At 53.7% G+C, this 12,269-nt stretch overlaps 2 protein-coding genes across 2 annotated transcripts in view; both read right to left on the bottom strand.

The window, feature by feature from the left end:
- Positions 1-543: 543 nt before the first annotated feature.
- On the bottom strand, positions 544-5,285 carry CD320 (CD320 molecule). The gene is made up of 5 exons (XM_010828269.1): positions 5,063-5,285; positions 2,136-2,261; positions 1,600-1,803; positions 1,155-1,313; positions 544-999 (listed from the first exon to the last, which is right to left on the bottom strand). Exons 1-5 carry the CDS (start codon positions 5,199-5,201, stop codon positions 860-862), a joined length of 768 nt encoding a protein of 255 aa, XP_010826571.1. The 5' UTR covers positions 5,202-5,285; the 3' UTR covers positions 544-859.
- Positions 5,286-8,967: 3,682 nt separating this feature from the next.
- Positions 8,968-12,269, bottom strand: part of NDUFA7 (NADH dehydrogenase (ubiquinone) 1 alpha subcomplex, 7, 14.5kDa) — a 7,270-nt gene continuing 3,968 nt past the window's right edge. Inside the window, exons 3-4 of the mRNA XM_010828268.1 lie at positions 10,936-11,085; positions 8,968-9,185 (exon numbers count right to left, since the gene is read on the bottom strand). Coding sequence (XP_010826570.1) covers positions 9,095-9,185; positions 10,936-11,085 — 241 coding nt within the window. The 3' untranslated portion in view covers positions 8,968-9,094. The remainder of the gene's footprint in view (positions 9,186-10,935; positions 11,086-12,269) is intronic.

The following is a 12,269-nucleotide window of genomic DNA, read 5'->3' as shown; positions in this document are numbered from 1 at the left end:
TGTCCTCCACTATCTCCCAGAGCTTGCTCAGATTCATGTCCAGAGTCAGTGATGTTATCTAACCATCTTATCCTCTGCTGCCTCCTTCTCCTTTTGCCCTCAACCTTTCCCAGCATCAGTCTTTTCCAATGAGTCGGCTCTTTGCATCAGGTGGCCAAAAGATTGAAGCTTTAGCTTCAGTATCAGTCTTTTCAGGCCTCAGCATGCCTGAATAATAATAAAACCTACATTTTGAAACAAGGTGGAGACCAACCGGGGGACATCCAGCTTCTGTCTCAAAGACAGGAAGCCGAAACGGATGGAGGCCCCCCAGCCAGCACTCCAGGAGGCACCGCCCAAGATCTGCTCCTCTCTGGGAATGCAAACTGTTCCCAGCCCCACTGTCCCCTGTCCTGATTCCAGGAGGCAGAGTGGCCAAGAGGGTGCCCAGGGCTGGGTCCCTGATTCCCACCCTCTATAGGCAGGCATTCCCCCACAGAGAAGGGGCTGCACAGAGCCCCCAGACCACCCAGGCAGAGGGAGACAGAGGCCCAAAGGCAGACAAAGGATGTGAACTAGCTTTAATCACTACTCTCAAACAGAGGTAGCAATAGTATCTGAGTAAGGGGGCCGCCCCAAGAGTGATCCAGGGCCAGCCCCTCAGTTCCAGCTATGGCATGTTCCCCATCCAGGCTCCTCGTGTCCAGGGGAGGATCCAGGCAACCCCAGCCTCCAGGGTCACCTATCCAGGAGCGCAGGTGCTTGGCACTGTGAGGACAGAAGAAGCCAGGTCTGGGGGCTGATGTGGTAGCAGCCACATGTGGGTCCCCTCTACCTGCCATACTTGGGGGACGTATGATGTGGGGGTGAGAGCACATGCTCAGAGCACCGAGGTCTTCTTCTCTGGCTGCAGTGACCCCTTCATGGACACCAGCAGTCCCAGCGGGGCCAGGCATCCCTGGGCACAAAGCCGGGACAACGCAAACAGGATGCCAGCAGCCAGACTGATGCTGAGCACCGCTGTGGGGAAAGAGAGAGGGGAGTGGGTAAGGGGGTACCGGGAGCCCCCCACATCCACCAAGCTCCTAACACACCAGAAAGGGGAGTATGTAGCTTGTCCATTCTCCAGGGCAGCTTCCAGGTGTGGGAATGGGGGCAGGAGCTGTTCATATTACCTACAGCTGCAATAATCCCATAAACATTTCGGTTTCCGGACTGAACGGAGTCCCAGTCCTCAATGGCGGTGACTGTGGCATTACTGAGATAAGTGACATTCTCCAGGGTCACAGGAGTCCCCGTGGACATGGTCCTCCCCTCCTTGTGGGTCTTGGTTCCTGCAACAAGTCCAGGCATTCAGCAGCTGGGCAGGGAGCTCTGGGGCTGGAAGGATGAATGGGGGTCCTGGTGCCCCGGGATGAGGGAACCTGGGACTCACCCTCCAGCCCCAGACTGAGTGAGCAAGGCTGGTAAGCACTTGCTGCCCGAGTGCCCTCCTGCATTCCCATGGATATGCGGGCTCAGGCAGACACACATGTGCACCCTCCCAGCCTCGTCACACACTGGAATGTGTCATGCGTCCTGCTCTACTGACCAAGCCTCCCTGCCCCCATAGCCACACACCGCAGCCAAGCTCGTCGCTGTAGTCGGAACAGTCCCGGTGGCCATCGCAGAGCCACGTGCTTGGGATACACACACCATCCAGTGGGCAGCACAGCTCGCCTTCTGGGCAGGGCTGGGGCCCGCAGTTGAGAAGATTCTTATTGTGGTCAGGGCAGTCATCCATGATGTCACAAGGGGAGGGGCTTCCATTGGGTACCTCAGTACCTGGGGGTACATGGTGAGTCAGGCCAAATACCCACCCAAGACAGCACGGGTACTCCCCACCCCTCACCCCGCTGCGAGCCCCACCTTCCGGAGAACGACTGACCCTATAAGGTCTGCCCATCCCAAGGGCTCTGCCCTTCTATTAGCACCACCTTCCAACCAAGACCCCACTAACTTGCTGCCCTGCAAACCCATCTTTTAACCCAAAGATCCAGCCGGCCCTCCTTGAGGCCCCGCCCACCTCAGAGTTCCTTGCCTGAAACCCACACCCCTTCCACAAGCACCTCCTCTCATGGCCCCGAAAAGCCCCACCCCAGGGCATGGCCACTCACCACACTCTTCTTCATCACTGCCATCAGGGCAGTCCTGGTCAACGTCGCAACGCCAGATGAGGGGCAAGCAGCGGCCATCGCTCCGGCACTGGAAGTTGGTGGGCGGGCACGAGCCTGCGCTGGGGCCTGAGGAACGCACACAAGTGGGAGGTCTGGACCCTCAGCTAGGAGGACAGTGTCTCAAGCTGCGACCACCAGGAGAAAGCCAGGTCCCAGGAACTACACTGGTGGTCACCACCTTTGCTAAGGATGCACTGTGTGAGGGGCCTGGAGCCCAGCAGTTCACAGCCTCACCAAGAGCCCTACTGGTCAGATTCTACAGCCATGCCCATTCTACAGAAGACACACAGGAGAGGAAAGGCCTGAGGCTACAAGCTAGTGGCAGAGTCAGGGTTCAAACCCAGGTCTCACTGATCCTGGGGTCTTTACCAGGCTCCAAATGGCCAGATGGTCTCCCCAAGGGTCTCTCCAAGCTTGTGGTTAAACAGACTAGGGGAGGGGCCATCTCTGAACCTGGCCTGGCTCAGGCCCACCGTCAGGGTCAACAAGGCCTGTTATGTCCCAGCTATCCTTAGCAAAGGAGAAGACTCTTGAGAGTCCCCTGGACAGCATGGAGATCAAACCAGTCAATCCTAAAGGATTATCTGATTATCTCAACCCTGAATATTCATTGGAAGGACTGATGCTGAAGCTGAAGCTTCAATACTTTGGCCACCTGATGTGAAGAGCCAACTCATTGGAAAAGACCCTGATACTAGGAAAGATTGAGGGCAGGAGGAGAAGGAGATGACAGAGGATGAGATGGTTGAATGGCATCATCGACTCAACGGACACGAGTTTGAGCAAACTCCAGGAGATGATGAAGGATAGGGAAGCCTGGCGTGCTGCAGTCCATGGGGCTGCAAAGAGTCAGACAAGACTGAGTGACTGAACAACAGCAACTTAGAAAGTGAGGCCTTGCGTAAAGGACCTGCTTGGTCACCATGGCTTGTTGACCCACCCACTGAATTCCTCCCAGAACTCTGACCACTTTCCCCATCCTGACTGTGCCACCTCTTCCCCAGGTTCCCCACCCCCATCTCCCTCAGACACCAGAGACCTGTCAGAGTCACACCATTAGGCCACCCACCCTTGCCTGCCCTTTGCTCAGCCTCTCACAGCCTACATCCTATATGTGGCCGGTAAGTCCTGACCAGCCCTGAACCGTTCCTGGACCTTGCTTCCTCCTACATTCCTCCTCTTCATCAAGCTCCCTCTGGCCTAGCCACCATGTTGCTGTGGCAAGAGGCCTGGCCCATTTCCACCTTTTGCCCTTGCCGTTCCCAGGCCCAGTACTCCCTCTCCTCCCTCCTCTCTGCATTTCCATGATTTCCTCTTCAGACTTCACGTCTCCAGCTTATTTCCTGGGAGGGGTCTCAGGTCCCTCTCAGAGACCCCTGAAGCCCAGTGTCTTAGAACAATGGCCCTTGAACTGGTACCTGTGTAAAGTGGACACTTAGTGATGGTCAGGGCTGTGACCTTTTGACTGTAAACCCAGGGTACTGCCTGATGATAAATGGACACAGCTCACACAACGGTCTGGGCTGTATCCAGCTGAGATATGAGCCTTCCGGGACCCTGAGCAGGAGGGACATAGAAGGGCCTGGAAGCTGGGCCAGCAGACTGGAGTCTGAGGGACCGAGGAAGGGAGTGGCCTTTATAGCTTCCTCCTGGATGCAGCAGGGTGGGTGGCAAATACCTGGCTTGGCCCCAGCCTAGCTCTGTTCCATTTGATTCTGGTCCTCTTGCCCCTTCCACCTCTGCTCACAGGGGCAAAGTTGAGTAAAGCCCCACTCCAAGCTCCCACCCTCCACAGCCAGCCGGTCTGCAAGCTGGCCTCCAGGCCCAAATAACCTGTAGGCCCCACCGTCCCTGAGTTCTGTGGAATGACCTGGAGCCGACTTCCTTCCCTTCCATGGGGATCCGAAAGCCTACAGCTCCCTCCCCAAGTCTTGCCCCTCTCCGTAGCAATCTCTGACCTCCCTCCCAGGAGTCAGGCAGTGTGTGTGTTTGTCCTATAAAGTGGGCATCAGAGCAGAGCCAACCGGGCCCAAGGCCCGTGGTTTGGCGAGATTAGTGACTGCCCCTCCCAACCTCAGTTTCCCGACCTGGGAAAGGGGCCACGCTAGGAGTCCCTACCTCAGGGTGCTGAAGGAAAGAGACTGCTTGGGTGTAAAGAGCCTGAGCTTGGTTAATGTCTTGATCCTTGAAGGCAGGAGGAACACTTAGCTTGAAAAGGCAGGAGTAAGAAGGGGAACCAGATAAGACAGGACCCGCGGATGTGTGAATCTGAGTCTACAGCTGAAAGTCGGGGGCACCAGTGTGCACAGGGAGGTCATTCTAACCTGTCCCACTACCTCTAGGAACCTCTGAGAGAGCCACCTCACTGAGGCCAGGGCAAACGTGTCCTAGGGCCTGGGGTGCCAGGGAAGATCCTTCTTCCTCTCATAAGTCCAGAGAAGGAAGGTGCAGAGGTTGAGAGGGCGGGAGATGGTCGCCGAGGAAACTCAGACAAATCGCCCCGGGAAGCAGGCGCCAGATAACCAGCCGCGTTAAGGTTGGAGGTCGGACAACCAGAGTCTGTAAAGAACTTTCCTGCTTGTGCTGGGGTGAAGGGCAGCTTGGAGGTGACAATGAGGCACGACAAAGCAGAGCAGGTGCCGGGTGTGAGAGGGCCGAAGCAGGGCAGTTAAAGGCAGGCACAGCAACCCGGGCAAAGAGTCCACCACTGGGGAAGGCTCTTTCAAGGGCTAGGCTCCCCTAGACCCAAGTGCGGAGGGAGTGTCCTGGACAGACTTGCGGCGTAGCCAATGGTGAAGCGCTGCTGGCGGGCGAGGGCGGAGCTAGACTGCAGTGGGAGAGGGCTCGCGGGCTGCAAGTTCACTCACCTGGGGCCTGGGTCGGGGACCAGGTCTGGATCGGAGTCGGGGCGATCTCCAGGCACAACCCGAAGCAGAGAAGTACCCGCAGCCCCAGGCCTAGGGCCGCAGCACGCTGCGCTAGACCCCGAGCCACCCAACCGTTCATCGTACCACCCCAGCTCAGCGCCGGCTGGGTCCACGCGCACTCCCGGCCTCTCTCTTATCCTCGTGCACGCCTGCGCACATACCCGGGGGGCGGGGCCCACACCCGGGGCGGGGCCTACGGCCAGAGTTCCCGCTGCAGCCCCGGGGTTTGAGTACCGTAAGTGTCCGAATACCAGGGAACCCCCGATTTGAGAGTCTTCCCCTGTTTTCCCAGAGACAGACATATCGAAAGGTATGGGGCCTATTTGAAATTAGAAACCTCTGGAGATGCAAATGAACTCGTACTGACAAGTATTGTCATCTTACGATAACGTTCCACATGCACCAAATGTTCTGCCTAATTATCTTAGGAATGCCTCATCCCCTCCCTGCTCCTGCTTCTTTCGAGCGCCCGAGCTTATTATATATTTTATTTACTAATAGTACTTTGATTTATTGATTCCCCACTAGATGTCAGACCCAGGAGAGCAGGAATGCTGTGTTGCTCCTTGTATCCCCAACGCCTGGAGCAGAGCCTGATAAATCAACGAAACGTCAATTCTTGGCTTTCATTCTGGGTGCTCTGTCCCTAGCCCCAGGATGTTCTCACTACCTCCTAATCCTCACAGACGTCACAGGGCGGGTCTTACACTTTATTTCGGAAGCAAAACAAGCGAAAGTAGCCTCGGCTTTCTCTTCTCACGCACACCCCTTAGGCACACAAAATTCAAACTTACAGGTTTTCTACCCAGCTGCTGTGTTTTCTTCTTGACTATAAAAGCTTTTACCCGCAGCTCTGTCCTCAGCAGAAGCAGCGCTACTGCACAGCAGGCCCCCAGGCAAGTCGCCATCCTTAGCTGTGCGTGTTTCCTGTGAAGCAACACTAACGTGTCCAGATTTTCACAGCAGGGGCTCTACTTGCAGGTTGACGACATGCTTACTATTGAAAACGTTGGCGATGGGCTTTCCTGGTGGCTTAGTGGTAAAGTATCCACCCACCAATTCAGGAGACACATATTCCATCCCTGATCTGAGAAGATACCATGTGCCCTCAGGCAACTAAGCCCGTGCACCGCAACTGCTGAGCCTGTGCTCTAGAGCCCAAGAGCCCCAACTACTGAAGCTCTAGAGCCCTTGCTCCACAACAGGAGCAACTACCCCAGTGAGAAGCCTATGCACCCCCAACTGGAGAAAAGCCCTCCTAGCAACAAAGACCCAGGACAGCCAAAAATAAAAATTAAAAATAATGTGTCATATAAAATGGTGACTTAAAAAAAAAGTTGGAGATTATAGCCATGTGAGTGTGTGTGTGTGCTCAGAATAATCTCCAATTCCCAGGAGAAATTGGGTAAGAGACAAAGAGGCAGTGGTGCAAATGCAGATGGGAAGGGCAGCAAGCACGACTGCCTGAGGGAGGGGAGAGGAAGGAAGTGTCCCGCACCACCTGTGGGGCTTGGCATCTTGGTGAGGTTGGCCTCTGGGATCCAGGGAGAAGCACTGAAGAAGCTGTGGGTTACCCAGCTGGCAATGTGTAGTCGTTGAACACAGATTCCTCAGCAGCTAGGTTCAGGGTCAGCTCTCAGGGAGCCTGAGAGAGTTCTTGGTCTCGCCACACCTGTTCTTCTTTCACTATGACCTCACAGGGACTCCCCAGGTGGCTCTAGTGGTAAAGAACCCACCTGCCAATACAGGAGACTGAAGACGTTGAGTTTGATCCCTGGGTTGGGAAGATCCCCTGGAAACGAGAACGGCAACCCACTCCAGTATTCTTGCCTGGAAAAAAACCCATAGCCTTGACTAGATGGACCTTTGTTGGCAAAGTAATGTCTCTGCTTTTTGAAATGCTGTCTAGGTTGGTCATAATTTTCCTTCCAAGGAGTAAGCATCTTTTAATTTCATGGCTGCAATCACCATCTGCAGTGATTTTGGAGCCCCCCAAAATAAAGCCTGCTTCCACTGTTTCTCCATCTGTTTGCCATGAAGTGATGGGACCAGATGCCGCAATCTTAGTTTTCTGAACGTTGAGCTTAAAGCCAACGTTTTCATTCTCCTCTTTCACTTTCATCAAGAGGCTCTTTAGTTCTGCACTTTCTGCCGTTAAGGGTGGTATCACCTACATATCTGAGGTTATTGATATTTCTCCCAGCAATCTTGATTCCAGCTTGTGCTTCATCCAGCCCAGTATTTCTCATGATGTACTCTGCTGCTGCAGACTAAGTCACTTCAGTCATGTCTGACTCTGTGCGACCCCATAGACGGCAGCCCACCAGGCTCCCCTGTCCCTGGGCTTCTCCAGGCACACTCTGCATATAGGTTAAATAAACATGGTGACAATATACAGCCTTGACGTACTCCTTTTCTTATTTGGAACCAGTCTGTTGTTCCATGTCCAGTTCTGTTGCTTCCTGACCTGCATACACAGCACGTATCTGGCACACAGGATGAGCTCAAGACGTCAGACCTCTTCCCTACTGCATTCCCTTGCCAAATTTCAAGTCTAGGTTATAACACGTTTCTTTTTTCTTATTGGCTTACAATTTATTTTCTCAAAATTCTGATAAGTTCAAGATCATGGTGCCAGGAGAATAGTCATCCTCATTGATAACCATCTTTTCACTGCAACCTCACTTGGCAGACTGGGTCATTAACTTTATTCAGAAACCTTCAATGGCACATCTCATCCAGGGTTATTAAGTTCTTTGGTGTTACCTCCTTATTACCTCTGCACACTTTGCCCAGTCTTCTCCCTCCTGATCTTTCTAAATTCGATTTCATCCTTTGCTCAAACCAGAATCCCACCTCTTCCAGGAAGCCTTCCCAGGGGTTTTTTCCTCCTGATAATCATTTAGCATTTGTACTACCCACTCTTGGAGCATTTATACCTTCCCCTATGACTGTGACCTTTTCCCTCCTTGCGCCAAGCTTCCAGAGGGTGAGGCAGCCTCAACACTATCCTGGCACACAGCTGGACGTCACCCACTGACAGGTTTTGGGGGTTCTTCCATGGGCACTCACACCCCTGCCACACTGGAGGGCACTGTGTGGCCCCCCCCTTCGCACCTGTGACCAGATGAAGGCCACTGCCTTTTCGGCTTTCACCCCCTAATCATTCCTCTGTGGGAAGAAGCCCTTTCCTCTCCTAAGCTAACTCCGCCCCACACCCCCAGGCCTGCGCAGTAAAGTTTCTGGTTCAGGGAGGCCTTTCTGCAAGGGCCCTGGGTGAAACTTCCTTGTGAGCCACTTCACCATCCCCTGGGGCCCCTGCTGGTCAAGAAAAGGTGGGGGCCCTGGTGGGAGGTTCTGGTGAACATCCACAGTAGAGTGGCTGGGGCGGGGAATGGGGGTGGGGGAGGCATCTCTTAGGAGAGGGAAGTGAGCAGGTTTTGTTCCCCCACCACCATCCTTTACAGTGAATGCCCCCTAAACACCCTGGAACCCACTCCACCGCTCTGAAGGGTGGAGCCAGGCCCTCAAGGAAGGGATGGTGACATCTCCGTGCCCAGTGAGAGCATGTCACCCTAGAACTCCAGAGCCATTCTCCTGCCCTGTTCCGGCGCGCTCACGGGGTTCAGAGATTCAGGATACAGCAACAAGAATGCCCTGGCAGTCCAGTGGTTAGAACCTGGCGTTTTCACCGCTGGGGTCTGGGTGCAACCCCTAGTCAGGGAAACTAAGATTCCACAAGATGTGTGGTGTGGCTAGAAAAGAAAAGAAGAAGAGATGTGGCACCAACTTCACCCTGAAGTCCAAGTAAGCCCATATGTCCTTTCAAAAGTAAAAACAAGCGATTCTTGGGAGCACAATATATAATTTTTATAAATAAGGTCACGTTCTGCCCAGAGGGAATCAAGGAGTCCAAGGAGAAAGAAGCACTCTGGTGGCCCTGAGGGCTCAGCCTGGCGCCCCCAGCCAAAGTCACAGGTAAGGCTCATCCTGGGACAGCTCCCACCTCTTTATGGGAGGAGCCGGTGACACAGCCTTCTTCTCAGAGGCTGCTACAGCTGAGCTGGAAAATGAAGAGAGACTTGAGTCAGCAGTGGGGAGCAACCTGAGGGAGCACCCCCTTGAGGTAGCAACATATCTGCTGAAACCAGAGATGTGGAGGCCAGATTGCAGGGTGTTTCAGAATGCACAGGCTTCTCTAGTGGGGTTCCCCAAAGGGGCAGGTGACCACTTTCTGCCCCCAAGCAGTAAGACTGTCCTGGTTCCTGGTCTCAGAAATAGTGTGAAATGCTGGACTCTTGTTCCAGCACCCCTTCCCACTGGCCCCCGCCTCCCGCTGCCCCAGGGTAGGACACTGGCTCCAGAAGGGCCAAGCAATCAGATGACCCATGTCCCCAGCAACTCCTCCCCTCGGATTCTGAGCACCTACTACATGGCAGGCACTGTATGCAGGAAGCGCTAATGACATGAGGGCCAGCCAGTCTACTGGGGCTGAGTTAATACGTAGTCAAAAATGACCTTTTGGTCCAGGGTAAGGCCTAAGGAGACACTGTGCAGCAGATCTAAGGCAGGGACCCACCCGGCCCCCGGGGTTCCAGGGCCTCCCCTCCTCCCTTCCCCCACCTGAAGGAAGTTGAAGAGGTAGAAGGCAGCCTCCCTGGGAAATGCAGACACCCTGGGGGCAGGTGAAGCGGTGAGGGGGAGTGGGGCAGCCTGCCAGTCTGGGGATGGGCTCTGGTGAATCTGAAGACCGCAACACGGGCCATTCATTCACTGAGTTCTAAGCCACTTGGCAGGCCCAGCCGCATCACCTTACCAATCTCATCACACTGCAAGCCCACCAACCCCATCTTACAAAGCAGCAGCTGAGGCTCAAGAAGGCCAAAAGACTGGTCCAGGACCACAAGGTGAATCAGCTGCAGAGCCCAGATACCACTGGGAGGGACGGGACAAAATGCTGTGAAATTGCACTTCTGCCACCCACGATCTGTGTGACCTACGCAGAGCACCTGGCCTCAATTTCTTTTTCTCCAACAGAGGTCATCACTGCCTAACTTGTAGAATTATTAAGAGGTAGACGTGCCACTGACTCCATTCTAAGAGCTTACAAATAGTTCATTATGTGAATTAAGCCTCATAATGACTCTGCTATAGACAATGTTTGTTTCCACACAAAACCCATACGTTAAAATCCTATGCCTCAGTGTGACAGCGTTAGGAGGTGGAGCCTTTGGGAGATGACTAAGGTGGAGCCCTTATAAGAGACCCTTCAGACCCCTGACCCCTTCCCCCATGTGAGGACATGGCAAAAAGATACCACCTAGAACCCAGGAAAGCACCCTCACCAGACACTGAAGCTGCAGGGGTCTTTTACTTGGACTTTCTAGCTTCCAGAACCATGAGAAGCAGTTTTCTCTTGTTTATAAGCCACCTGGTCTGTGGGATCCTGTCCCAGCAGAACTCTTAAGTAAATACCACTACTCCTCCTATTTAACTAAGAGACACTGCCTAAGGCCAGGGACCCAAGTGGGTTTTGAGAGGTCTGAGGTTTACACAATTCTCTCTCAAGAAGGACATAAAATTACAAAAACAACAATGCCTGGGCTTCTTCCAAAGCCCTTGAAGGCCCCATGAAGCTTCCTCTGCTTTGCAGGAAACCCACCCCAGGCTGGGTGGGGATTTATTTGCTCCTCAGATGAAAAGCCCCCGGCAGGACATTTCCTGCCACAGCTGATGCTAGACAGACTTGCGAACTTCAAAAGCACAAGCAGGATAGAGGGGTGGTCTCAGAAGGGGCACTGAGGCGTCCTCACCTCTCTGCGGGCTTGCCTGCCACCAGCACCTTCTGCGAAGACATGACAATCGAGGGCGGCATGGCTTCCCGGCGGCCATCGCGAGTACAGTAGTAATTGTTGGAGAGTTTGTGGCTGGGGCCCACGGGGAGCTTGGGAGGAGGCTGAGTTCTGAGAAGAAAAAACATGGGCACTAAAGCAAAGTGACAGTTGTTCTCTCTGCACGGCTGGGCTGCAGCATGGGCCCATCACCTCAGTCACAAGGCCTGGTGTAGGCAGCCACTGGAATGTGCTGGCGGCCAGGGGTATCCCTTGATACACTGCTGGTGGCACAGGCCTGGGGAAGGGCCAGGGCCCAGAAGCTGGTGGAAGCCCCAGCACTGGATGTGACGGTGCTGGGAAGCGAGTTGTGGGTCTGCCCTAGAAGTGGAAGGCATGGAGGAGCCTTTTGTGAGGGAGGCCTGTTCCCACCCCAGAGCTTGGCCAGAGCTTGGCAGCAGGCTTCATTTCCACCCGCAGGTTCTCAGGAAATGAAAAGGCTCTGTCCACTACCTGTCAAGCAGGCGGGGTCAGAAAACCAACCCTGGGGGAACAGCCGCAGACTCCGCTCATTCTTAGGGGCCTTGTCCCCAGGGGCCAGCCTGCAGAACCTCTGGGCTTGCAGTTCTTTCAGAAGCTCTCTGAAGAACTCTACAGAAGTGAAAGGAATTCTCCAGGCAAGATAGTGAAGTGGGTAGAACCAAACCTGGGTCTCCTGAATGGCAGGCAGATTCTTTAACATCTGAGCCACCAGGGAAGCCCATGGGATCAGTGCTTATTACTCAGAGCAATTTATCCTCTGAGGTTTCTGCTGCCACCTCGTGGCCACTGCCCCCAGAAGAAGGGTAAACAGAGCTCATTCCTCACTTGGGTTAAAGAAATATACAAAGTTTGAGGCCTGAAAAGGAATCGCTAATCTCCCTAACCCCATGGAAAAGAAATGCAAAAAAGCAAAATGGCTGTCTGAGGAGGCCTTACAAATAGCTGTGAAAAGAAGAGAAGTGAAAAGCAAAGGAGAAAAGGAAAGATATAAGCATCTGAATGCAGAGTTCCAAAGAAGAGCAAGAGGAGATAAGAAAGCCTTCCTCAGCGATCAATGCAAAGAAATAGAGGAAAACAACAGAATGGGAAAGACTAGAGATCTCTTCAAGAAAATTAGAGATACCAAGGGAACATTTCATGCAAAGACAGGCTCAATAAAGGACAGAAATGGTATGGACCTAACAAAAGCAGAAGATATTAAGAAGAGGTGGCAAGAATACACAGAAGAACTGTACAAAAAAGATCTTCACGACCAAGATAATCACGATGGTGTG

Source organism: Bison bison, unplaced genomic scaffold (genome assembly GCF_000754665.1).
Source record: "Bison bison bison isolate TAMUID 2011002044 unplaced genomic scaffold, Bison_UMD1.0 scf7180017864492, whole genome shotgun sequence".
NCBI lineage: Eukaryota > Metazoa > Chordata > Mammalia > Artiodactyla > Bovidae > Bison > Bison bison.
This window is presented reverse-complemented; position numbering and strand designations above follow the sequence as displayed.

Excerpts from the sequence above, each read along its gene's own strand:
- CD320 (XM_010828269.1), bottom strand. The coding sequence starts at position 5,201 with ATGAACGGTTGGGTGGCTCGGGGTCTAGCGCAGCGTGCTGCGGCCCTA. Across the intron at positions 1,804-2,135 it reads CAGTGATGAAGAAGAGTGTG|GTACTGAGGTACCCAATGGA; the intron begins GTGAGTGGCCAT and ends ATGTACCCCCAG. Across the intron at positions 1,000-1,154 it reads TGGGATTATTGCAGCTGTAG|CGGTGCTCAGCATCAGTCTG; the intron begins GTAATATGAACA and ends CTTTCCCCACAG.